Genomic DNA, 24,580 nt, shown 5'->3' on the forward strand with positions numbered 1-24,580 from the left:
TGAGGCACAAAAAGGAAAAAAAGAACAGTAACAATATAGACACTCTCCACACTTCTGGGCAGTTTGGCCAAATGTCTACTGGCATCTCAGTGAACTCTTTTTATTTTCTTTTACAATTCCTTAGGGGTTGCTAAAATGTTCTGAAAGTGGTTTTGGTTGGGTTTGTTTTGTTTTGTTCTGCTTTAAGACATCGTGGACTACAGATTTATTTCCTTTAGAGGTAAGAGGATAACCATAGAATCATAGAATTGTTTGGGTTGGAAGGGACCTTAAAGATCAGCTAGTTCCGACCCCCTGCCATGAACAGGGATGTACAAAGAAGCTACCTAGGTCTTCTTTTAAATCTGATTTAACTGTAATAAAATGCCCTTTCCACAGGAGCTGCTGGTAAATAAAATGCATCAGCATAAAAGAACACTGCAACTATTTAATTTAGGATCAAGGAAGAACAATAAAACTTCAAAAGTCATACTTTTTCAAGAATAGACAAAGTCACTTTCCCCAAAACAAGTTTTCAACAAATTGTTACCAGCCTAGTTAAAAAAAATAAAATCTGCCTTAATAATGCTTTAATTAGCTCACAAATTAATAGATGCCAAGTTTTCATTTGCAGGACCTGTTCATTTGCAGCTTATATACACACCATTAATCTCCCTGTAAAGCTATTTAAAAAGAGCTCTTTTAGAGAAAGAAGCAGCACAAAAACGAATATCATTTGCCAAACAACCCCACTGAAAGCACAGGCTGGCCCCCCTCTGCTAGCCAGGTTAAAAATGTATCATCAAGAATAAGCTGGCATCTCCCCTTATAAAGGAAGGGCTGTTTTCATTCCAGTGCAGCCAGGTGCGAACTTCGGGGCTGCATCCAAGAATAAAAGCCATCTGGGAAACCCTCGCACGCTCTGAAAAGCTGAATGCTTAATTTGGGTGGACAGATGCCTTGGGATTTCAACTTCTAATTAACCAGCACAAATGCTGTTTGTTTTCAGCCAGCTACACTTTGCAACACAAGCTACTCCAGGCAGCTGAATTTCCAGACAGTCACGTGCACTTTGAATAGTGAAGAAAGCCCAGCCCTGTTGTGCCAAAGAAAACAAACACAGAAAAGAAGGGATGCATCGGTTCAAGGGAAAGATGCAGAAGAAGTCCTTGGGCAAATCTCACTTGACTTCATTTTGGACATAAACCCAAGCCACTCTGTTCCTCCTGCTTCCACTGCCTTTGTCAGCTGTGGGTATGCACATCCCTGGCAGATGAGCGCTGGCTCTGAAGTGCCTGGCAAGGACCCTGAGCAGAGAGGGGATCTTTGCTAAGGAGAGAGCTTACATACCATGCCAAAGTTACAACTCTGGCCCCTTGGGTTAAAAAAGGAGTCTTTTCCAATTCTTGTCTATAGGAAAAGTTTATTCTCTCTCTGCTGCCTGGAAAACTGACTAAAGCACTAAAGAGATTTTTACAAGCAGCTCAAGAGTTGAAATAATGATGAGGGTCATAGGGTAGCTGAGAAGGAGGACAGAGCCTGGAGAAGTTGAAACTGCTAGTTTCAATTGTGCAAAGAAAATTTCCAGAAGTCATTCAGGAAGAGCAAGTTAGGCTGAAAGAAAGAGGAGCAAAATAAGGAACGGATTAAGAGAGTAGCTGACTGCTTAACAAGACACTATCGGATACTCCCAGTGAGCAGGAGCTCCTCTGCATCATGCTGGAACAGTAGGAAAAGGGATATTTAACAGATCTTACAGAGCATGAATGCAAAACTCTACAATCTCAACCAAGATGGAGGCATGCTTTTCTCTCTTACTTGTGACTGCCCGGTTTTGTTTTGTTTTTAATTAAATGATTCACAATAAGGAAAAGGAAAACAAGTGGAATAAGCTTTGTAGTCTGTAGTTTGCAGCCTTCTATGGAACAACATACTATGGAGTAACATGAGATCTTTATGTATCACACGAACTGACAGGCATTTAATGGTTCAGCAATAGACCCCTGAGCCTTCCAGACACTGAAAGATTTCCATTTGTCACTCAGGGCTCAGAACACATCAATGCTGCCATCTGGCCAGGTTAATCCTAAAAGACTAATGTCAGGCCACACAAAACTGCTTTCAAGCAACTTCTGTAATTAACCTAATTAATGAATAACCACTTTCACCTACAAGGACAGTACCAAGTTATTTTATCCAACAACTTAAAATTTTCTATTGAAGCAATAATTTATTAGTTGGCGCCTGCCTGCTTTGTAAAACTTTCATAGTGACTACGCTTAATTTTACATATATATATATATATACACACACACAATAAAATACACTACAGAAATTTCATCTTCACCCCACTCTGCAACTAACTATGTTATTAGATTATAAATTGAGGGGTTTAGATAACCCATGCAAATTTTTTTGTGTGTTTTTTTAAATAACAATAAAATTAGGACAACACTTTTTAGAAAACTTTGCCTTGGGCAATTGCAGAAAATTATATCGCACAGTTACTTTAAAATTTCACCTTAGTTTTTACAGTTTTTGTAGCTGCAGCTTTACTAGCCCTCCCAGGCTTCGAGATGATATCCAGAACCGATCAGATTCAGTTTGTATCTCTTATAATTTCTAGTTGGATGCATTATTAGTAGGCTGAAGAGCACAAAAAGTGTGATGTTAATCAGCCACAGATTAAAAGAACTAAAAAAACTTGAATCTGGTACATTAGTAGTTGTTTGTTTTTTAATATAGTTTTGTTTTGGTTTTAACACAGTCATCACAATCAGGACATGGTTTCATAGACTTGGCACTGTTAGGTTAAGGGCTGGGCTTGATGATCTAAAAGTCTTTTCCAACCTAAACCATTCTACGACTCCATCACGAAACAATAATGTTTCTGTTGGTGAAAATTCCCTGTATTGAAGTTTTCTAAGAAAAATCAGACTGATAAAACCCTTAATCTTCAGAATCGTCGAGTAACCCAAATTTTAGGTCATTCCAGGTTCTTTTAACTAACTGCCCAGTAGAGCTAGGAACAGGATTTGGTTACTTACGATGTTCTTGGCTGAGAACTAGGCAATGTTTCTGAAGCTGTGCCATACTGCTCTGTAAATCAAAAATGAACAGGTTGGTTTTATTCGCCTCCCTTGTAGCCTATTTTACCTTATGGTCTCTGAGCACCAGATTAGACTAGTCGCTTTCTTCTAGGACAGAATTATTTGCCATTGAGATTATTCACCACTCCAAATGGGGTTTGTCCTCTGCTGAACTGTAGCCTTAATTTTTTGGTAATGAATGTATACTATCTCTTAAGCCATTTCTAAATTCATCACTGTTCAACAAAGCAGACTAAATCACTCCTGTTAATCAATATAAACATTTTACATTCTCCACAACATATAACACACAAAACTATCTGTCAATACACATATAACTCTGTGTTTTCTTTGGATTTCTACTTACTCTGATCCTGTGCTACAGATCCCTCAGGCTGCAATTCCTAGAAAGAAAGGATGAAGTGCAAATTGAGAATAAAATAAATCAGCTGTCTTTTAATAGCAGCGTACTGATGATCTGTTTTCCACATGTTACTTACTGTAATAAATACTTTGACTAGCTTGTCAAAGCTTGACTTTGGAGTGTCCAATAGTCTAAGCTGGCCTGCTGTAGCTTAGCATGGACAGAAATGATACATGCTACTGCCACCAAAAATGTGTTGCTAGCACATTACGGGCATGTGCATTTTTTAAGAAATATTTTAAAAATGTTATAAGAGCTGCCAAACACTTCTGTTTAACACAGTCAGCAAATATTTCTGTTGACAATAAAGATAAAATATATTTTGTGCTTCAGCAGAGATAACTTAAAATGTTTCTGAAAAGCAGTTACATTTGAAGACCACAATTACAACAAATGTCTAAGTTGATTAAGCATTTTTATTCATCCCTATCATCCTTTTAATTTATCTGACTTCTGAAGATAATACCTCCTAACAGCGTTTTTTCTATGAAAGGGGGCCAAAATCAGATGAAAACACATGCAAGAGCCAAAAAGCTCTCTTCTAGTTTATCAAAAGTTCTGGCAAAAAGAAGATGTTTTACCTTTGCTGGGAATGGAAATTTGGAAGGCTCTGCTTTAGTAGGAGTATTAAGAGCTGTCAGGGGAGGCGGCCATGATCGGGTCATTTCCTGGAAAGAGATTGAGAAGAAGAGTTATCAGGACTTTTGCTGGTAGACACAGAGGAAGCTTCACACTTCAGAAGTCATATGGATCTACCTCTTGATTTATTTGTACACGCTTCTCCATGGTTGCTACAAAAACAGTGATACGCATTCCTAACATGCAAGAACACAGGCTGCCTGGTGAAACATGAAAGGATGCTGGACTTCCAGCTGGAGTCCTCATGCTGCAATTCCAACCAGCACACAGCGGACAGCAAGCACCTGTGCACAGCTCCCCTTCAACTAAAACACTGCCCCAACAACAGCTTCTTGAGAGCAATCAAGGCATCAAGACTTTGCAAGCTGAAGCAACAGTGAGGGAAGTGAATTGCAGGAACCAAACACCTCCACTAGAACTTCAGGTCTCAGAATAGCATCTGACATCAAGGGACTGTCTCCTTGTATCAGCACCACTGGCTTGGGAATCACAGGGCATTTTCACGCTGTGCACAGGGAAGGGGTGACACGGACTCAGACCCAGGCACTGAGAGCCTGTGTGCTGCTCACAGAGCCAGCTTGGACACCAGGTTAGAGTTTTGCATCAGACCTGGCTTGGCTTTGCATGAGTGGACTAGAATTCCAGGGAAGGAGTAGCAGCAGTGCCACGCACAGGCGGGTGCAAGGACTCAGGTGCATGGTCCTGCTCAGGGCCATGCTGCTGGCGCTGGCAGCACGGACACGAGGCAGCATGTCCAGTGCCTTGCATGGAAGGGCACTCAGGAAAGGCAACCCCTGACTTGAGGAAGGAGCAGCTCTGTCTGTCTCACATGCCTTGTCAGTCTGTCTCTTGAATTGTACTAGACTATATTATGCTCATACACAGAGAAAGGTTATAACTCCAGCTGTATTTGAGGCCAACTTTTACCTTTACTGCTCCTTAGCACACCAAAACACACTTTTAGCAGTGGCAACAACTATTAAGTGAACAGAAGCACCCATTTCCCCCACCCATTACCTTAATGCATACAAAATATCTGCAAACAGAGATCTATTATTTAAGAGCACCTACCCTCAAAATTTCTTCAATGGACTGCACATCAATGGAGTTGGTTTGCTGAAACAAGAAAGATGGAAGCAGCATGAGTTTGTGTTTTTTACCAACTGACATGTGACAAGCAGGTATTTGGTGAAGATTTGCTTAGCAACAGCTCTATAAATTTCATGGAAGTCCATTAATAATAAAATGCCAGTAAGGATTAAAAGCCCCATCAGAAGGGCAGTTAATAATGCACTTCTAAGAAGCCTCTTGTTTTCAAGTCTTGAATAGAAGATATGGTCTAATAAAGATGAAAAAGAAAGTGAAAGAGAGCTCATTAAGCAATGGCGCTCATTCAGCTGACAGGATTCCCCTTGTTTCATGATGTGCATTATTCTATGCATCCATGTGTACTCAGCAGAAAAAGAAGCCAGTATAAAGTCCTAAGCTTGAAGAAGACAAAGTAGAGGTGGTTTTAAGTGGAGGAATCATGCACCAGGCCCTTGAATTCCAGCTCTTAGACTCATGGGAACATCAACCGCCATTAAAAAATACAAAAGCAATACAATTTTAACTTGTGTAGTTTAAAATAAAACTTTGAACACACTGCTGGGTAGAGGCAACATGGCAATTTCTGGAGAAGCCTGCAGATAGCACAGATCTGGATCAAGGGACTGCCCCTGTACCTCCCCCACCCATTTCGCTGGAGGCCAGGCAGTGACCACACATGCCTGCCCGGCAGAGACCCCTGTTCCACAGCACAAGCTTGGTGATGCCCTCTGAAGGGAGGCCAGCTCCATGTGGTGCCCTGGCACTCCACCAAGGCCATCAGAATGGGACCAGGAAACAGCGCAGCAGCGCCTGCAGCTGCCTTCAACCAGGCTCACCAGCTAAGTTCTGGGGCAGAGTACAAAGCAACAGCAATGCTTATATCTGCCAGTTATTTAACAAACAGAAGACACTGCAGCTTGTGCAAACACATAAATCTGCTTTTAACATATCAGCAAACCCACTTACTGGCTCCTGGCAGGACACCCACCCGGCACACACGCGACACCTCTCATCCGCAACGTGGGTACTGCTGGGCAAGGCAGGGGCTGGGACAGGGACAACTAGCACCTCCTGCTCCCCAGGCACGTGGGCAGGAGGGCAATGGCATTTGCCAAGCTACCAGTGGTAAAAGGAGAAGGGAGTGTCAAATTGCTTTTGACGTTAAATAATGCTGAAACCAGTCTGATTCATCAATCCCAAAGTTAAACATTCTGATAATGAGATGTAGACCTGATAAAGTACCTGATAAAGGAACAAACAAGTGATACTACTAATAACTTATCTAAAGCTGCTGAGTTGGCCTGAAGACATCTGACTGACAGTGAAACACTTTATACTATAAAAGCCCAATCCCAAATGTTAACAGCAACGTCTTCTAACATACCCCTTTTGGAGGGTATGTGTGGAGATTCCTCCCTTGAGTGGGGATCCCCCTCAAGGTTACTCCCTGGGGCTGAGCAAGAGCTTTGCCTATGGTCATTAGTATGGGGGAGTAACATCAATCTCTACATAATAAGTGTTTCTGCTAGCTTTAATACAGTCACTTTAATATAATTGCTTTAATATTGCTTCATGGTGCACTGTACTATACTAGCTGTTATAGCTCCTATACTGTGTAGCAAATAATTCTGATTAAACTCTTTTTGTCTAACCATTATTATAATAAATTATTTATATTTATATAAATATATCTGGTTTACCATCCTTAATCCTGCAGGACAAAGTTGTATAAAGGTTCAATTACACCTATATAATCCTTCAGACATAAACTATTGACAAAGGCTGGGGTGAGGATTGGATTCCAGCTGCAACCAGGCTCCTCTTTGGGAAGGAGTTTGCTAAAAGGCAAAGGCCAGCAAGACTTATTCAGTTTAAAGAAAGAGGGCAGTGAGCTACAGGGCCCAGTCAGAAGGATCTTCCCCAGAACAAGGTAAAGAGCAAAACAAACACTTCAGTAAAGACAAAAAGTGTCATTCTTGGTCTTCTCACAGAAAGGTCACTCATCTGTTTCCCACATGCTGCACTATTTACATTGGAGGGAGAAGGGAGATAAGGAATGTCTTTTCCCTGCAATCTCATTTGTCTGAGTCTACATAAAGTTCTCATCAAGGCAGTGCTCGTTTGACAAAGATTTGACTTTTCTTCAGAAAATCACGCAGGGAGAGATGCTTCTGACCTTACTCACCCAAACAAGCAGAAGCTGAGGCATGGCCAGATGAGTCACAGGAATGAAAGCAAGCCTTGCAGATGTGTCCCTGAGCAGGCAGAAGGAGGGGAGGGGGAGAACTAACAACAGGGAACTGCCACATGGCAAGAGATCGAGATGCTTCATATCTCATAGTGCCAAAAAGGCACCTCTTTTTCTTTTTTCTTCCCAGCAAGTTTAGGTGGCTCAACCTAATTTACTTCCTAATTCAGTAAGTGGTGAACAGCAGACACAGAAACTTGCATCTTCCTGTACAGAAAAGCAGCACTCAACTAGTAGATTGCTTCAGAACTCCTGAGATATCCCATGAGAGCAACACATTAAAAACCCTTCCCACAAAACAGATAAGAAATCAAGATCCTGTCTGGACAAGGTATTTGAAAATTCTCTCTGTAAAGGATTGATTGCAAGAAATAAAAATCAGTTTACTTCATGTATTTCAGAAACTTAAGTTTTATGAGGTGATAAGTGATGACAAAAATGGAATTCAATTAACCTGAGAATCAGAGCATATCTGCAACAGCCAGTCTGGACCTCTCTTATCCTTGCCAAACAACACAGATTCCTTCCTGAAATTCTTCCTGATGAGTCTGAAGAGGCTTTGATGTTCATGCAGGTTTACATACAGTGAGTATTTATCGTTCAATTGTCAGGAGGATTTATCATAACACCTCCAAGAGCACTGTTCAGTGGCCGCAGTTCTTCACAGGTCCAGGGGCTTAGAAGAAACTGCTTTTTCTTTTTGTGGCACAAACTTGGAAGGAAAGCAAACACATGACACTGAACAAGTACCACACAAGTCTGCATTGGCAGCACAAGGGCCTCTATTTTTGTTGGGTTTTTTTAAGGCACCATTATCAAATACACGGTGAAATGATTGCTCTAGAGATTACAGTCACAGACCATCAGGGACACGCACAGTGCCAAAACCACATCAAAGCTGGTAAAAGTCATCTGACTGCAAGGGGGAACACTCCACCAGGGAACACACTCCTGCTCTCAGGTAGGACTGCAACTGTCATTTCCATCTCAACCTTCAACCCAAACCTGTCTCTGTGCCCCAAAACTGTGGGGCACACCCCATTTCACTCCATCCCAGCTGCAGTGAATGAGGACTCCCTGTCATTTACAAAGCTGTTCATTCAGTGCCTGAAGGAGCTGGGCTTTTTTGCATGCTGAGTAATTTTTTTGCCCCTTTTTTTTTGTTTGTTTGTTTGTTTGGTGGGGCTTTTTTCCTTCAAGTCATATCTGGGCTTTGTTTCTGCTTGTTAAAGCACTAAACCACTACTAAACCACAATTACCACCCAGTAGCAAGGGATGTCCTTGTCAGTTTTAAGAGAAGAGTTTAGGGAAAAGGAGAAATAACACTGCTGCTCCAAGAAAAGTTAAAAAGCCATAAAGCCAAAGAAATCACTGAAATGAGATCAGCTCTACTGCGGACTGTGGGTGTAGGAGACCAAATATTACATGGGGCTGTATAACCCCACTACCAGTTTTACAGCCTTTACTGGGAATATTGTAATGTGCTCCCCACAGACAACTCCATTTAAGTCTGGTGTATATTTGCTATCTGACACTGACATCTGTACAATCTCCAGCTAGGATTTCCTCATGCCACATTCAGACTCATTTTCAGTTTGGGAATGACACAGGCACCTCTAAATGTCACTTTTGGTTGAGGTCAAGCACAATCACAGGACATCCAGAATTGCTGGGTCTCTGGATTTTTGGTTTGCCTTTTTAAAGCCAGTGTTCCCATCAAAACTGATGCTGTGCTTCCGTAATGGCTACCCTCCCTGCAGCAATAGTACTAATTTAATTACTAATAATATTAAGAATAATCCTAATTTAAAAGTAAAAAAGGAAAACAGCCACTGAAGGATTCCCTACTACTTTGATCATGAACTGAAAAGGACTTCAGGACTGGGGCTGATACAATTTCAAGCATCTACACAAATATAAGATGCCCTAGAAGTTCCATGAGGAATTAGTCTGTCTTTAGTACAACAGGCTTGCAAAAATGCACAGGTGCACATACCCGCAAAAGAAAAGAGGGAGCTCTTAATTTAGAAAACAATTTAAAATCTGAGCAGCATTCAATTCCAGCTTCATAGCAACTGCGTGACGAAACTCTCGGAAATACTTCTAAATCCTCTCTTCATCAGCAATTCCAAAAAAACCACAAAAAAGCACATAGCTCTGCTCATGCCCCAAGACTTGCTCAGCTCTGTTAGGGAGAAGAATGAGGAAATAAGGATATTAAGCATCACCCATAACCAGACTAAACTGCTTGTGGAACCACTAGGCACACAAATGAGATGGTCCACTGGCCATGATAATATGTGGGCCTTAGATACTACAATGAATAAGCAGTGCCTTTTATTTTTTTCTTTTTGCAATGAAGATGGGGTTGAAGAACTTCTAAGGTTGCTTCTTTTTTTAAAAGACATTCCATTAAAAATTACAGCACACATCCTTACCCCACTCTGCCACATGTGCCAAGTGGAGCTGAAGTACCGTACGGCTCTCATGCGTGGGGGGCTGAAGCTTTCTCTCTAGTCTTTAAATAGCTTGCCTCATCAGGAGGCTGTGGCAGAGTAGTTTTCAGCAGAATGTCAAAAAAATCACCTCCTAGAGAGTGTTGGCCATGCATTATTCCAGAAATCACCGCGTGACACTGCAGAGATGTACGGGCTCAAACAAGGCCAGAGGCAGTAACAGCATGTAGAGTGTGCAAAGATAAGGACAGGAGGTCTGGAAGGAGATATTAACTGGACTGGATACAGGCTGCCTCTCAGACAAGCATTAAGGTGTTGCAGACCTTTCTGTTCCTTCTCATCTCAGTAATTTCCACCCAACTGCTTATTTCTGTTATCTGCACGCCTCTGCTGTCACAGCCCATTTGGAGCCACCCATCTGATGTCCTGTGCACAAACAAGCCCCTTGCTTCTCCACCTCCTTCATCTCAGGTTAAACTGGTGCCTGCAGATATCCAGGAGGTGTATGTGAGGAACAGCTACAGTGTGCATGCATTTCCTACGCCTCCTGGGATCTCCTAATCAAAACATGAAATATGCGTGTGTAGCTCAAGTATGCCAGCTACTGCTCTTTGCCTCATCTCAGACTGAGTTATCAGCACCAAGAAAAGCCAAGCAGGCAGTGCAGCAAGGATGAGAAAAGCCAATTACAAGTTTCATGCCCTTCATTCTGTTGGCAGTTTTGTTTCCTAATGAGAGCTTTGCCACTGAGACAATCAGTAGAGAAGGTCACCTGCTCTCATGCTAAAAAAAAAATAAATTCACATTTACAGCTGCTTCCCCTATAATACTACAGTTTAACGTATCTGAATAGAAATATCTAGTTTTAAATTTATTTTTTCACGTCAACCTCACAGTTGTTGTCACTTGAATGCAACGAAGATCACAAAACTGCATATGCGCGAAGGGATAGTTTGAAAACAACAGGCAGGACAAAAATCAGACTAAAAGCTACCATCCTTGTCCTCACTTCACCCATCTGTGCTTAACCAGTCAGAGGAGGAGGAGATCTTGCATATTAGATGCATTCTCATCCTCGCACACAAGTCACGCTAGCGATAGCATGCTAACTTATTCTGCAACCTTGCACCTGCATTTCTGTGTAGTTAAAAATCCATCTTCTCCATTCTATAGGGAGATGTGAGATGCACACGCACAGAGAGCACATTTCCAAAATGAACAAGCCAACAAAAGAGACAAGACCTATTTTAACCAAGCCTCTACACTAATCTTGATGACGGATGCAATAATGATCTGCCACGTATTGAAAAAGGCTTCCAAAGTTTGAAGTTCAAACCATCTTGTTAATCAACATAAACACATAAATTCCTAAATGTCTTCACACACTTTCTTGAGGAACACCAGAAACCAAGCAGATTCTCTGCCAAGAGTGTTTTAATGTTCCATATCACAAAACAGAAACGTTACAATTCTTTGCATTTTGTAAATCTGAAATGCCTCTTATAGTGTACCCAATACTTCAAAATAATAATTTTAAAACTTTATTAAATTGGCATTTTAGATTATGAAAAAGACACAAAGGAAACCTCTCATGCAATCAATGTACACTTTGCTACCAGCAAATCATCTTTTCCCTAAAAAGCACACAGAAGTGTGAGTGTGTCATGATGCTGTATTTTCCCACATGCACTAACCTAGTCCAAGGCATTGGCTTCCCTGAACTATGGATCAGGGGTATTTTAATTGCTTGTAGCTAAACAGATTGGAAATACCTGAAAGCGATGACTTGGTAACAGCTCTCTGGGGCATAAAACCAAACTTTCATTTTCAACCCACAGGTTCTATCAGCATCCACCCCTTTTAACATAATGCAACTTTCTTAGCTCTGGCACAAACAACCACTTAGGTGAACCTTGGTTCACCTCCCGAGGAAGAAGCCAAACGGCCACTGCCTGCCACCATGACAACCTCCCCTGTCTGCAGATGGGTTCCTTGGCTTGTGGGAGCAACATGAACTCAAAAGCAAACACTGCACCAACGCTACTGGTGGAGGATCGAGATGAGCAAGAGCCCACACACAGGGAGCAGAGATTTTTAAGCCAGCTGGCTCCTCTGTGCAGCGCTGCAGGGCTGCAGAGCTCTCAGTGTTGGGAACAGAACAGAACAAGCCCCAGGCGCTCCGCAGGGCTCCGCCCTCCGCAGCTCCGAGTGGCCGCATCCCGGCTGCACAGCAAGCAGGCTGTGGGGAAGGAACAGCCAGAGCTTGGGGCAGCACAGGAGTTTTGTCTACCTCATTCCTGCACCATCTGCAATGTTGCAGGATTCGGGAGCAACCGGAGAATCCAGCTCAAAGGGCACGTGGTTAACCCAAAACACACATACTTGAAAATCAAAATGATTCAGATATGTCACCTGCATTTGTAAGCAAGTGTTGTTTTGGAAGAACATACGAAGGGAAAATACTGCTATCACAGCTGCTGCAATAAAAAAGACCCCTCCAAACCACTGGAGAACTGACTACACAGGGGCAACAGGGACAGTGATGAAGGGCAAACAGAAGCAGCAAAATTGTGTCAAGCAAGAGAGATGCAGGCAGGCAGTCAACACAAGATTGTCTTCTAATTTCTTTCAGGTCTAGAAGTTGTAGGGATTGGGGTTTTTGTTTGTTTCATTTTTAAACTGCATGCAGAAATTATTAGGATTCCTGAAAGGAAAAATATGGAGTCTGAGCTAAAACTGAGATGTGTAAGACTTTGCACTGTTGCCTGTGAGCTTTGAATTAAGTCAAAACCAAATCAGATTAAAGATGTGCAAACACTTCAAAACAAGCTGTATTTTAAGGATGAAACCATCCCTTCCCTGACTTCACACTTCCCTCCCATACAAGTATGGAAATATTTGCATATATTTAGGTTTTCCTTGGTGCTATTTTTGTATTAAGCTCAAAACATTTATTTCAGAAATATACAATACAAAAGGACTTTAGTCATGAAATCTTTCTAGGCGTCATTTTTTTAAAATCTCAAATTGTACAGAGCTCAATATGTCTTTAATGACTGGCTTCATAAGTTATAGCTACAGATTTTAATGGCCATTTTTCATTACTACTGTAAAATAACGTACAGGTACTATTTGGCAGCAGAGTCCCTCTAACAGCAGCTTGAGCTGTTGCAGGAAATTCAGGAAGCCGGTGTCAGAGAAGCTGACAAATCCGTGAGAAGGGAAGGCAATTTTCTCAGCAGGATTAATTTTCAGAGGAGGTTAAAAATTACCGCTAGACACATCATTTTTAGCACAGAAGAAGAAAGCTTACCCCATTTCAACAACAACATGACAACCACAACAAAGAACACATAAGGAAGTAGAATACAGAGGGACAAAAAGAGAAAATTAAACACAAAGAAAACTGAAATGGAAAACTGAAATTTTATAAAAACCTTGTATCAGATTATCTTTGTGGAGAGTAGGAACAAGGTACCACACACTGCAGCAGCTGTAAAAAATATACATTTGGGGATGCACATGTTCAGGCTTCATGCTAGCTTCAGGTAGCCAGCTGGATGGGGTTAGCTATGAAGGATGAGCAGAAACAAGCAATACATCCTGTGTCTCCCCTCTCATCGACTTAGTTCTTCAACCTAATGGAATGAGATTGGAATAATTCCAGCAAATCAAAGCAAAGCTAAAGTCGATCTGCTTGACATTGCTTACAGCACCAAGTTTCACTTCTATATTTCATGAAAAACAAAGCCTATTTATGCATTTTGTTATGCAAAGCATAAAAACTAAAACAATGCCAAGGCACCACAGAAGTGTATGGAAGGACTCTGCCTCATCTAGCAAGACAAAATCTTAGAAGTTACACTATAAATGCTTTTGTTTTCACATTTGTGTTTATGCTGCTTGCTTGAAGTCACAAGACTTCATTGTAGACTACAAATCCAATCCACCAGTCTCAAAGTCCACGGGAGCCCTCTAAAATAATTTCTCTGGGTGCTATTTCAGGTCCTCTGTGGGCACCAGGGTTTAACCAGCAGCTTGCACGTAGCCAAGTTCCCTGTGGACAGTTTCACAAGCACACTTAACCCATTTGATTCCACTCCTCCCTTTTCCAAGGCAACGCTGAAGTTACTCCACAAAAAAAATGCCACACGACCAGGCACTCTCCTGCTTTTGCCCCAGCATCGACCCAGAGCCCAGCTCATGAGAGAAGACAGCAGCTCCAGCCTGTCACCACTCTTGTCACAGGTTTGAAAACAAATCAAACCATTCCCAAGAACTTTCTTCAGCTGACACTGAATGATCCTGGCAATTTAAGCATTTTACATCAAAATACTCAGCAAACAATGGTTGTACTGTCCTGTTCCTGCGTGGATGCCTGGAGGAAATAAAACATTCTTTAAAGATTTTACACGCTTTTCTGACTCTGAGATGGATTATTTTGCTCAATCTAAAAATAAATGCAGGGGCCTCCTTGTGTTCAAACAGTCTAAGAAAAACAAATCACTATTTTGTCTTTCTTTGACTGAAGTAGCAAAGGGGTTTGTGCCCTGGGGGAACAGAATGTTATGTTTTAATGAAGGATTCTTTACAAATCTTGAGCTGCTGAAAGAAATTTGTGTATCTCTTGTTAGCTTTCATCTAATAATAATATAATTGAAATCAAAACAAACTAAACATGAAAATTAAGTGCAGAATCACCTGCATATAGCCATGCAGACCAGGACTCCAGTCAAGGCTGATTATTTCACTAGCATATTGTTCTACAAAAAGAACCTCCACACAAAAGCACCTCCCCATTGCAATTACCATCAGTATAGTAGCTCTCAAAAATCTAATTTAGACCCCCTGATTCTACAAAACTTTCTTACCTACTCTCCCCTTAAAGTGTCTCCTGTAAATAATTTTTAATACTGCTTAATATGAATCTCTAAGTATTGTGCCAATAAAAGGTTGAGGCTGTGTCCCTCTTGTTCCCTGCAGAACAAATACAAGGTATCCTTCAATTTAAGTGTTGAATTTAAGTATGAAAAGCATTTGAGTAAGAGCAGCAAGCCACGATTTCGGGTATTCTCATTTCCAATACTAACTCAATGCAATTTGAGTAGCCTGACTCCTAGCCTACTCCAGAAAAAAGCTGGTCCCTGCAGCTGATACAACGAAAGATAAGAAAACAATAACTACATTTGTTAAGAACATCAAGGGAATTGGGGGTTTTGGTGATGAGAGGCATCCTGTGGTTCTGGGGATCACCTCAGACAATAATTAAGTGCTGCCATCTCTCAGAAATGTTTTCTCTTTCCAAACACCACTTTCCTCTTGGAAAGTAAGCTGAGTTAGATTTATGATGGTGGTGGCAATTGGTGCACCTCCTCTTAATGACTTAGTAAACAAGACTTGGAGATGCAGGCTCTCACACTGCTTTAATACTTAACAGGACTGCTTTTCTGAACCAAGACCTTTTATTTGTCCATCTGTTTTTCAGCCAGGTGGATCCTCTGTGCAGTGCCTCACAGCACTTCCCTGTATTACCACTGCAAATAAAAATTTGGAAAATAAAGGAATTGAAGAGGCAGGTTGAAGCCTGGAGCGGTATCACCAGTCCCAGTCCAGCACCCAGCTCAACTCAGTGCTGCTGCCTGGGACAGACCACACAACTTGGAGGGGAGCTAGAAGGCATCAGCCACCAGGAGCAGTACATCAAAGCAGAAGGGAAGTGGGAGGGTTGTGAATAAAGGAATGCTTGTTAGTGGATCTAAGGATAGTATTACCACAGGAAAAAAGAAGAAAACACCAAAAAAAAACCCAAAAACCCCAAAAAGTTCTTAACTCAGAAAGAGCCTAGGTGCTATTTTTAAACCTTAATGAAAGTTGAAAAAATATTTTTAAATGCTTCCAAACCAAGAAGCTTAACCTGTGGGGAAAAAAATAGCAGGATATCCTTTTGCTTGCAAAGGCAACTTTTGCCATTGTTTTACAACAGACCTAAATGCAAAAAGACTATTTCTAGTTTTTATGTTTCGTGTTTGGGACAGCCAAGTGCCTTACTATTATCATCATGTATACACAGATGAAAGTTATCCTTCTGGAGACAAAATATTGGACAAGTCTCTTGGAAAGCTCCCCTATCTTGCCAAAGACAATAGGAAGGCAGAGGAAGTCCTATCCACCAGTTACCTGGTCACTCTTTTCAGTACACAAAACTAACTGTTGAAACTTAAAACTTCTTTTTCAACTTAAACTTTTGGCTGTAAAAGCAGTGTCCAAGGTCGACAAGGTCTGTTCCTAGGAGATGTTTGTTACTACTCATCTGAACACACAGACCCTTTCATCCTCTCCTCACAGCTTTGCGCACTCAGCAAAAAATCCACAGCACCCACAGCTTGTTAGCCAGGTGGGTGCAGAGGCCAGGGCTGGACACAGCCTTCTAGGACCTGCTTTGCTCATGCTCTGCCTAGATCAACCTGTCTACAATTAGTATTTAAAATCAATATAGAAGACACCTGTGTCTCTTATGATTCACAACATAACCTTCCTTAAAAAACATCATCCCCAAAACTCCGCATTAAAGGCTGCAGTGTTTCCCAAGTCCCAGAAATTCTTTATGGTCAGGCTTAGGCACTACAGAGGTGTCACATACAATTTTCATCTGTAGTTAAGTGAAGCAGGAGGTGCTGAGCTAACATACCTGGTTGGCATTAGAGAATTGATTCTTCTCAGCCAGGTGTAATAGGATGGCTATGGGCCACGAGCCTCCCAGGCTCAAAAGGCTGTCAGAAAACAAAGCAATGCTGAGAGGATGAGAGAGGATCAGTTCACTATTTCTTTCCTTGTTTGTATAATCTGGAGGGGGGAAGCAGCTTTTTTGCTTATTTAACATACAGTCTGAATGGCTTATAATTAAAATCCAAACAAGGGGAGATGGCTACAAGAAGCACCAAGACACCAACCAACCTCTGCCTAAGAAAAAAGCTTTCTGCATCTTTTCCTGAAGCAGCTTTGGGGCAACAAACTGGAGAAGACTAAGCTCACTTCAAGATTTTGTGTATTACTGTTTCACTGCCTATACTTTACTTCATACATAATTGCTCAAATGACTTTGTCTCACAGAATCATAGAATCAGCTGAGTTAGAAGGGACCTCTGAGATCATCAAGTCCAACCCTTGATCCACTACTGCCATGGCACTAAGTGCCACATCCAGTCCCATCTTAAAAACCTCCAGGGATAGAGAATCCACCACTTCCCTGGGCAGCCCATTCCAATGTCTGACAACTCTCTCTGTAAAAATTTTTGTAATATCCAACCTAAACCTCCCCTGGCACAGCTTAAGACCATGCCCTCTTGTCTTGCTGATAGCTGCCTGGGAGAAGAGACCAACCCCCACCTGGCTACAACCTCCTGTCAGGGAGTTGTAGAGAGTGAGGAGGTCTCCCCTGAGCCTCCTCTTCTCCAGGTTGGACAACCCTGGCTCCCTCAGCCTCTCCTCATAGGACTTGTGCTCAAGTCTCTACACCAGCCTTGTTGCTCTTCTCTGGACCTGCTCCAGCACCTCAATATCCTCCCTGAACTGAGGGGCCCAGAACTGGACACAGTACTCCAGGTGTGGCCTCACCAGTGCTGAGTACAGGGGAAGAATCACTTCCCTGGTCCTGCTGGCCACACTGTTCCTGATCCAGGCCAGGATGCCATTGGCCTTCTTGGCCACCTGGGCACACTGCTGGCTCATGTTCAGCTTCCTGTCAATCCAAACTCCCAGGTCCCTTTCTGCCTGGCTGCTCTTCAGCCACTCTGCCCCCAGCCTGTAGCCTGTAGGTTTACTTGTTCTAAAAAACCAAGCAGGGAATTTTTCTTTCCCCTCCCTCACTGTAAAAGAAAGATGTTGAATGGGGGAGGGCGGTTTGCCTTGGGTGATAGTTCTTTCTTTGTGTGGATCTAACTAGCAGGCCTGCATTCCAAGCTGATGGCCCTCCTAAAAACTGTGGGGAGGGGTGATGAGTTTTTTTTCCTTCTTTCCTCGGAAACAGGACACTTCATTTTTGCCTTAACTCGGGCAAGGTGAGTGTTTGAGGGGTCACTCTGTTTTCAGCCTAGTCATCTGGCTGTTTTCTGGCCACGGCTTGCCTCCGTTTTCTTGCGTCCTGTTCTTCCCCCAGCCCGGACCTGCTCGGATTTCATCGGAGAGGTTTGACCCACCTGCAGAGGAACTTTTTGGATAGGAGATTGCCCTCTCCACTCTTGTGTTGGCAGGCGCAGCGAGTCCCGCCAGCAAGGACAGGAGCAGCCCTGCCAGCATGAGCAGCAACGAGATGGGCAAGTTCTACATCTCCCTTGACGAGGACAGCTCCAGCAGCGATGACTTCAGCTACCTGTACTCCACCAAGCCGTCTGCCATGAAGAGCCACTATGCAGACATTGATCCAGGAACCCAAAATTTCTTGCTCGACTCCAATCTTGGAAAGAAGAAATATGAAACTCCGGGTACTACTTCCTTTGGAATGTCAGTATTTAATCTAAGCAATGCTATTCTGGGTCGTGGCATCCTTGGTCTTTCTTTTGCCATGGCTAACGCTGGAATTGCTCTTTTTGTGATACTCCTGCTGTTTGTCTCAATATTTTCTTCGTATTCAGTGCATGTTCTTTTGAAGACTGCCAATGAAGGAGGATCTTTATTGTATGAGCAGCTGGGAATGAAGGCTTTTGGTATGGCTGGAAAACTTGCTGCTTCTGGATCAATTACAAGGCAGAACATTGGAGCTTCTTAATTTCGGATTTACAATTGCTTAGAGGGAGAAGTTTGGTCTTCCTCATAACTCATCCTTCCTTAGCAAAACACTTCAGTCTCATTAAACTGAGACATGCTGGTATTTGTGCAAAAAGTTCCCACGAACCAATGGCAAATACTCAAACCGTTTAAAATACTCAGGGATGTGAGCAGGCAGCTTTATAATTTGTAGCCATATGACGGATTGGGCTCAGCACCTTTGAATACTGCAATTTATGACCTCTCAGGCAAAGTGTTTACATCACAATAGTTTCACATGCAATCCCCAAACTTCTGAAAGCTGGACAAGCATTTCCCTACATGTGCACCACAGAAGGCTCCGAGGAGGAAATGTCTAAGGAAACATCTAAGGAAAGGGTAGGACATGCCCGAGGGGTTACTGCTACCATAGCAAACAGAAACATAAATACCACACTGCTTCTCCTCTTGCTTTCATTATGGAAACAGGCGCAGTCTTAACTGTGGTAACACGAACGCTGTATTAGCACAGAGAGGCAGGAATGGAGCTGACCCTGCTCTGCAGTGCAGCACACCAAGGAGGCAAGGGAGGTCAGCCTGTCCCCTGCCCTGGTGAAGCACAGATGATATTCCTTCAGCACATCCAGCCAAGGATTAACAAAGCAAAACTGCAAATAGACAAGCAACGTGACAGCCATGAGCACCTTTAGTAAAACGCTTGCTTCAAGTGAAAACATTTAGGCGGAATATACCACACCTTTCACCTTTAGTGAACAGATGGTGTTCAACCAGGTCTGAATTACAACTTGGTCTGCACAGCAGTGAGCTGACAGGCTGATGAAAGAAACCAAAGTATTCCTTGTATAAGAAGGAGTAGGTTGGCAGGATCCGAATCTGACATGACTTTGCTGTTACATCAATTCTCCCTACATCTTCTCAAACCATTCTTCATATGCCACTGCTATTCATAATGCAATGTGCACAAGGCATATTTTAAAAAAAAGTGTTTTTCTACCATGTTAAAAAATACAACCTTTAGAAGAAATATATACCACAGCGTTAACACGAAATCGTTCCACACATTGTTTATTTTACAATAGACTTGTAAAAGGTTTTCTGTCACTGTGCCAGTGGGCTCACTCTAGAGACACAGAAAAATACTTGTAAACATATACAGCAGCAGTTAGCCTGAAAAATCATGGGGAAGTGCTCACTCGCTTTTCCCTTTGGGGGTGCTTTGTTTATTCAATTCAGAAGTGCCTTAAATCAAACATTTGAATTTAGGCTCTGATTCAAGAGGCATAAGTTCTCTCAAAATTATGCTAATACAGAAACTTAAATTTCTTGACATCTCCCAAGAAAAGGAAAAAGCAAGTATTGCTATATTGTTGCTATTCTTTCTAAATTCAAGCAGCAAAACAGAGATCTGAAAACTTTAAGTTGGTTTGTTGGGGTTTTTTTTGGTTTTTTAATGGACACATTTTTCTTTTGACTTCGTGAAGCTTAACAAGCCAGCCAAGATAATATTTCTGAGTTTGGCATAATCTAAGATGTATGCTAATGTATTGAATGGCAATAGTTACTATTTAACTTCAAAGGAAAGTGCACATTTGTACAAGTCACCCAAACTGGAGTTTCTGTAAGTAATGAGAGTTTAGGTCAAGTTTCATAACCGGTTAAAAATTAGTCCACAAGCCAAGTACTATTGAGCTCTATTTCCTTAGCAGCCAAAGCAAACATCACACTTGTTCCTTCCTCCTTTGATTCCAGAAAAGCTCCATCTGAAGAATGGGCAGAAAGGCCAAAGCGATTGAATTCAATATCCTGGAGAAGCAGGTCTCACAGAAGGCAGTAATGCCTTTTATTAGATCAAGGTAGCTGGGGGGAAGGGAGGGGGCAGAGGACACTTTCCAGCATCAAGCCCTTGTGGTGTCTGAAACAAACACAAAGTCATGTCAGCTGCAGTTTGTTTCCCAGGAGGTTGGGTATATGCAGAGGCAGCTGAGCAGACGGCAGAGCGTCCCTGGGAAATGCACCCGGACCTTTTGCTGGGAGCACGATGGACTGCCAAGATCACGTCTCGCACTATTTGCTACACCTGACTGCATGCAAAAAGAGGGCCTCAATATCAAATGACATTTATGAACCATCTGACCAATGGAACAAATTGGCAAGAAAGTGTAGCACTGCTAATGCTGCTTAGAAGAGAAATTGGTGTGTTGAAAAGCAGGTGATCAAAAAGTTAGGAGTATCACCTTTTACAACTGAGAATTGAAATATTCTGCTGCTTAAAACAATAAAGGACTATTTTATTGTTTAAGTAATATATGTTCGTCATTATGAAGATGAAAACTGGCATCTAAATCTTGGGAGGGAAAAGGATGTTAAAGATAATTCAGAGAGCAACCTTGTTAGACACCAGACAAAATAAAAAGATAAGACCTGAACCTGCAAAGTATGGAATAACCACACAAGGAAACAAGTAGGAGAGGCCTAACTGAGAGAAAACAGACTATGCCATGTCAGGGCAAGAATACCACTACTTGCTGAATTCATTTCAAAAACTAAACATATTGGTATGTCAAGCTTTGGCGAGCTCTGGCAATCTTATGCCCTACCTACCAGGGAAGATCAGGAAGTCCTTCTGTGATGCAGGACTGTACCAGCTCACACAAACAGCAGGGAAACTTTTCTCCCCTCAAGGCTCATTGAAAACCAGAGAGCTGACCAATACTTGAGTGTAGCACCTTCTTGCTGCAGCAACATATGGGGCAAGAGTGCTGTGATCAGTGCCCAAGAAGCAGGAGCAGTACCACCAGACTTGTCATAACTGACATCACCATGCTAATGCAGACAATTCCTATGGAGCATCCCTAAGCTGCAAAATGCCACTTCCACTGAGGTTCATTGGTAGCCAGTAAAAACTCCCATGAAGTAAGAAATACAACACAAAGCATGTGCTAACCATTTCCTTTCACTCAAATAGTGCAAAGAATCAGATCAAAGACCAGAGGTGCTCAAAATAGCATTAGGAGATTATTAATGCAAAGACCAATGTAAGACGACAAATCTGTGTTTCAATCCCAAAAGTACATCTCTTGAACAAGACACTGAGTCTACTGCCAGAATAATTCAGAGGCTTGAAATGGGCAGATTCACTCTCTGAGGAAACATCTCCAGTGGCATTCAGGACCACCAGAGGAAAGACCTCCAGGCTGCCACTTAGCTATGAAGTGCTGCTTGGCCAGGGAGGAGCACAACCACAGACAGATGTTTTAAGACTCGCCTTGTTTATCCTTTCATCCTTCAATAACTGGAGAAGTTAACTCCATTTACATGAGGCAGCCTGCAATTACAAGACTCACTGGAAACAGCCCCCTCTCCCTACCAGCCCATCCTTCAGCAACCTGCTCCTAGTCAGACGTGAAAGCCGGACCCCCGACAAGGCCCCGACTGGCCCTCACAGCGCTCGGCGCCTGCCTGGGTTTCACCTCCTCCCGCCGAAGCCAACTCCTGACACCGCCCTGGCACAGGCGGCTCGGTGCCACGTCTGCCTGGTGCACTTACCTCCGTGAACATGTCTTGCTGCCCTCCTACATGGCAGGGGAGATTTCCTGTTTTCATACATTCCCTTGTCAGCCCTAATCAGTGTCAATAGGTTATGGTGTCTTTTGTGCTGGCGGCGTCAGCCCTGACAGGAAAGAACTTTTAATCTCTTCCCTCGCGCCGAGCCATGAGAAGCTGCAAGTGCTCCCAGGCATAACTCCCTTGGCTCCTCTCCGAAAAATGCTCTCTCAAGCACTCCGTTGCTTAGCAATATTTGCCTTCCCCCTGTACAGTTCAAATTGGCAACATCTGTCCCTTTGGCACTTTCCACTTGTGCAAGAAGCAGTGCGGAGAGTTTCAAAAATCTACAAACAGGTTGGTGGAGGATGTTTCGTGTGAGCTATTAGAGCTGCTTTGGCATTTTATTGCTGGTTTATTTCCAGCCTGGATAAAATGCGTGGCTCCTTCCAAAGGAGAGGCACACAAGGGAAAAACCTCCTTTGCATCCAGTGGGATTTACCTATTAAATCAAATAAAACAAGTAGCTTTTTCTGTTTACATAACTACACCTGCATGCTCTAGCTTGGTTTAGACAAAAAAAAAAAAAAACTGAACGAAACACAGCACTGCCATACAATTCTCTCCTGTCACCTAGGATTGACTGTGATTTCTCTTAAGATACTGCATGCACATCAAGTGATAGAAAACAAGAGGAGCCAGAATCTGTTCACGTATCTAAAAATGCAAAATCTGTGTGCAATCCTGACCTCATAACCTCTGTCAACCCCTAAACTGTCTGTAGTCTATGCAACCACCCCAAGGAGCAGTGACCAGGGTCATTGCCTCTGGATTTATCTGCAACCCAGCTGCTACAGAGACTGAGGGGAAAAACGGCTTTCACTTCTGAGAGCCAAAAAGGACCACGGAGAAAACTCAAGTAAAAGGATACGTCTTTGGGTGCTTGGTATTACAACAAGCAGCAGAGAATCCCACAGTTAACTTTTCTCTGATTGCAATTCATTTCAGCTCACACTTACCACAGTGCCCAAGGGTTCTGAGAAAGGCCTCAGACTGCACAGCTTTGGATATTTACATACAAGTTGTTAGGGACCTTTACTGAAAATCAGATAGCTCAGTTTCAGCCCTTATAGTGAAGTTGAGGTTTACTTTTTCTGGTTTTTAACTTTTCTTAACCAAAACAGTCAGAAAAAGTAACAATTCTCATTCATGTTTGATCTGCTTTAAGTCGCACACCAACAAAGAGACAAATTAATGCTTGTGGTGAAGCATGGAAACCTCCAATCACATAAGGCTCTTCTAATTATAAAAAGAGTAGAAGGGGAGACACAGAAGTAACATCTTGTTACCTGTCTTGGTGCAAAGCAAGGAAAAAAAATAAATCAGAAAAAGGAATACAGAGGGGAGAGGGGAAAAAAAAGCACAATCTCCCTTCTACTCAGTAAATGAGAAATATACATGAGGTATAATATACATGGTAGAAAGATAAAAACAGATTAATATTAAATACTGTGTATTCATTATGTAAGGCCAAGAGCGCTATATATTTGTCTTTAAAGATTTTCATTTCAAAAGGATGCTGGATTGAAACAATATATTTATTTCTACCCTAAAGGGTTCACCTGTCTGACAACTCCTGCCAGTAGAAAAGCTCAGTTGCCATGGAGAGAAGTCAGTGAAAAATTACTTACTAGAATGGACTTTTTATATTTGTCATCCAAACTTCTTTGTAGGTATTTAGTCATTACATATACTATATAACAACCATGTTTTAATGGGTGACCATTCATAAATGTTTACTGAGGGGAACAGAGCTCAAATGATAGCAATCCCAGTTTGAACACAAAGATCTTTGTGTGTGCCCTGTGCTTCAAGGATAATACAGTGTAACCAAAAAGACTTAACACATCTGGGCCTCTTCATTGTTGCTTCTTTTTGTCATTTTCGTACTTTAAATTGGCTGTTTCCCTATTTGCTTCCTGGTTCACAGGCAGGAGAGTCCAGTGAGGCCTCATTACATAAGGTAAAAAGAGCTATGCCCTAACATTTACAAAATTGCCAGGAAAACAAAGCCAAACCTTCAGTGGGCATCAAGGGCTGTACATTCCTCCAGACACTCTGCCCTTAATAATACTTGAGGATTTACAAACATCTCTCTCAAAGGAGCCTCACTGCTTCTTGGCCCTGCTGTCAAGCCAATTCCCTTTCACACATCACAGACCGAGTCAATGGAGGAAATACAAGGGTCTCTGTTGCTGCTGCAGGTCTCCTAAAGACATGGGAAGAGAGAATGGCTTTAAAAGCATCGTTGTTTAGGTGCTGGGGGAAGAGGTAAAACCTGGCACATGA

General features: G+C 42.3%; 1 protein-coding gene across 1 annotated transcript in view; it reads right to left on the reverse strand.

The window, feature by feature from the left end:
* AFF1 (AF4/FMR2 family member 1) overlaps positions 1–24,580 on the reverse strand; it is a 75,230-nt gene that overhangs the window by 21,447 nt on the left and 29,203 nt on the right. Inside the window, exons 4-7 of the mRNA XM_017820160.1 lie at positions 5,203–5,247; positions 4,074–4,160; positions 3,436–3,472; positions 3,027–3,078 (exon numbers count right to left, since the gene is read on the reverse strand). Of these exons, the coding sequence (XP_017675649.1) occupies positions 3,027–3,078; positions 3,436–3,472; positions 4,074–4,160; positions 5,203–5,247 (221 nt within the window). The remainder of the gene's footprint in view (positions 1–3,026; positions 3,079–3,435; positions 3,473–4,073; positions 4,161–5,202; positions 5,248–24,580) is intronic.

Source organism: Lepidothrix coronata, unplaced genomic scaffold (genome assembly GCF_001604755.1).
Source record: "Lepidothrix coronata isolate B3197 unplaced genomic scaffold, Lepidothrix_coronata-1.0 Scaffold79, whole genome shotgun sequence".
NCBI classification, from domain to species: Eukaryota; Metazoa; Chordata; class Aves; order Passeriformes; family Pipridae; genus Lepidothrix; species Lepidothrix coronata.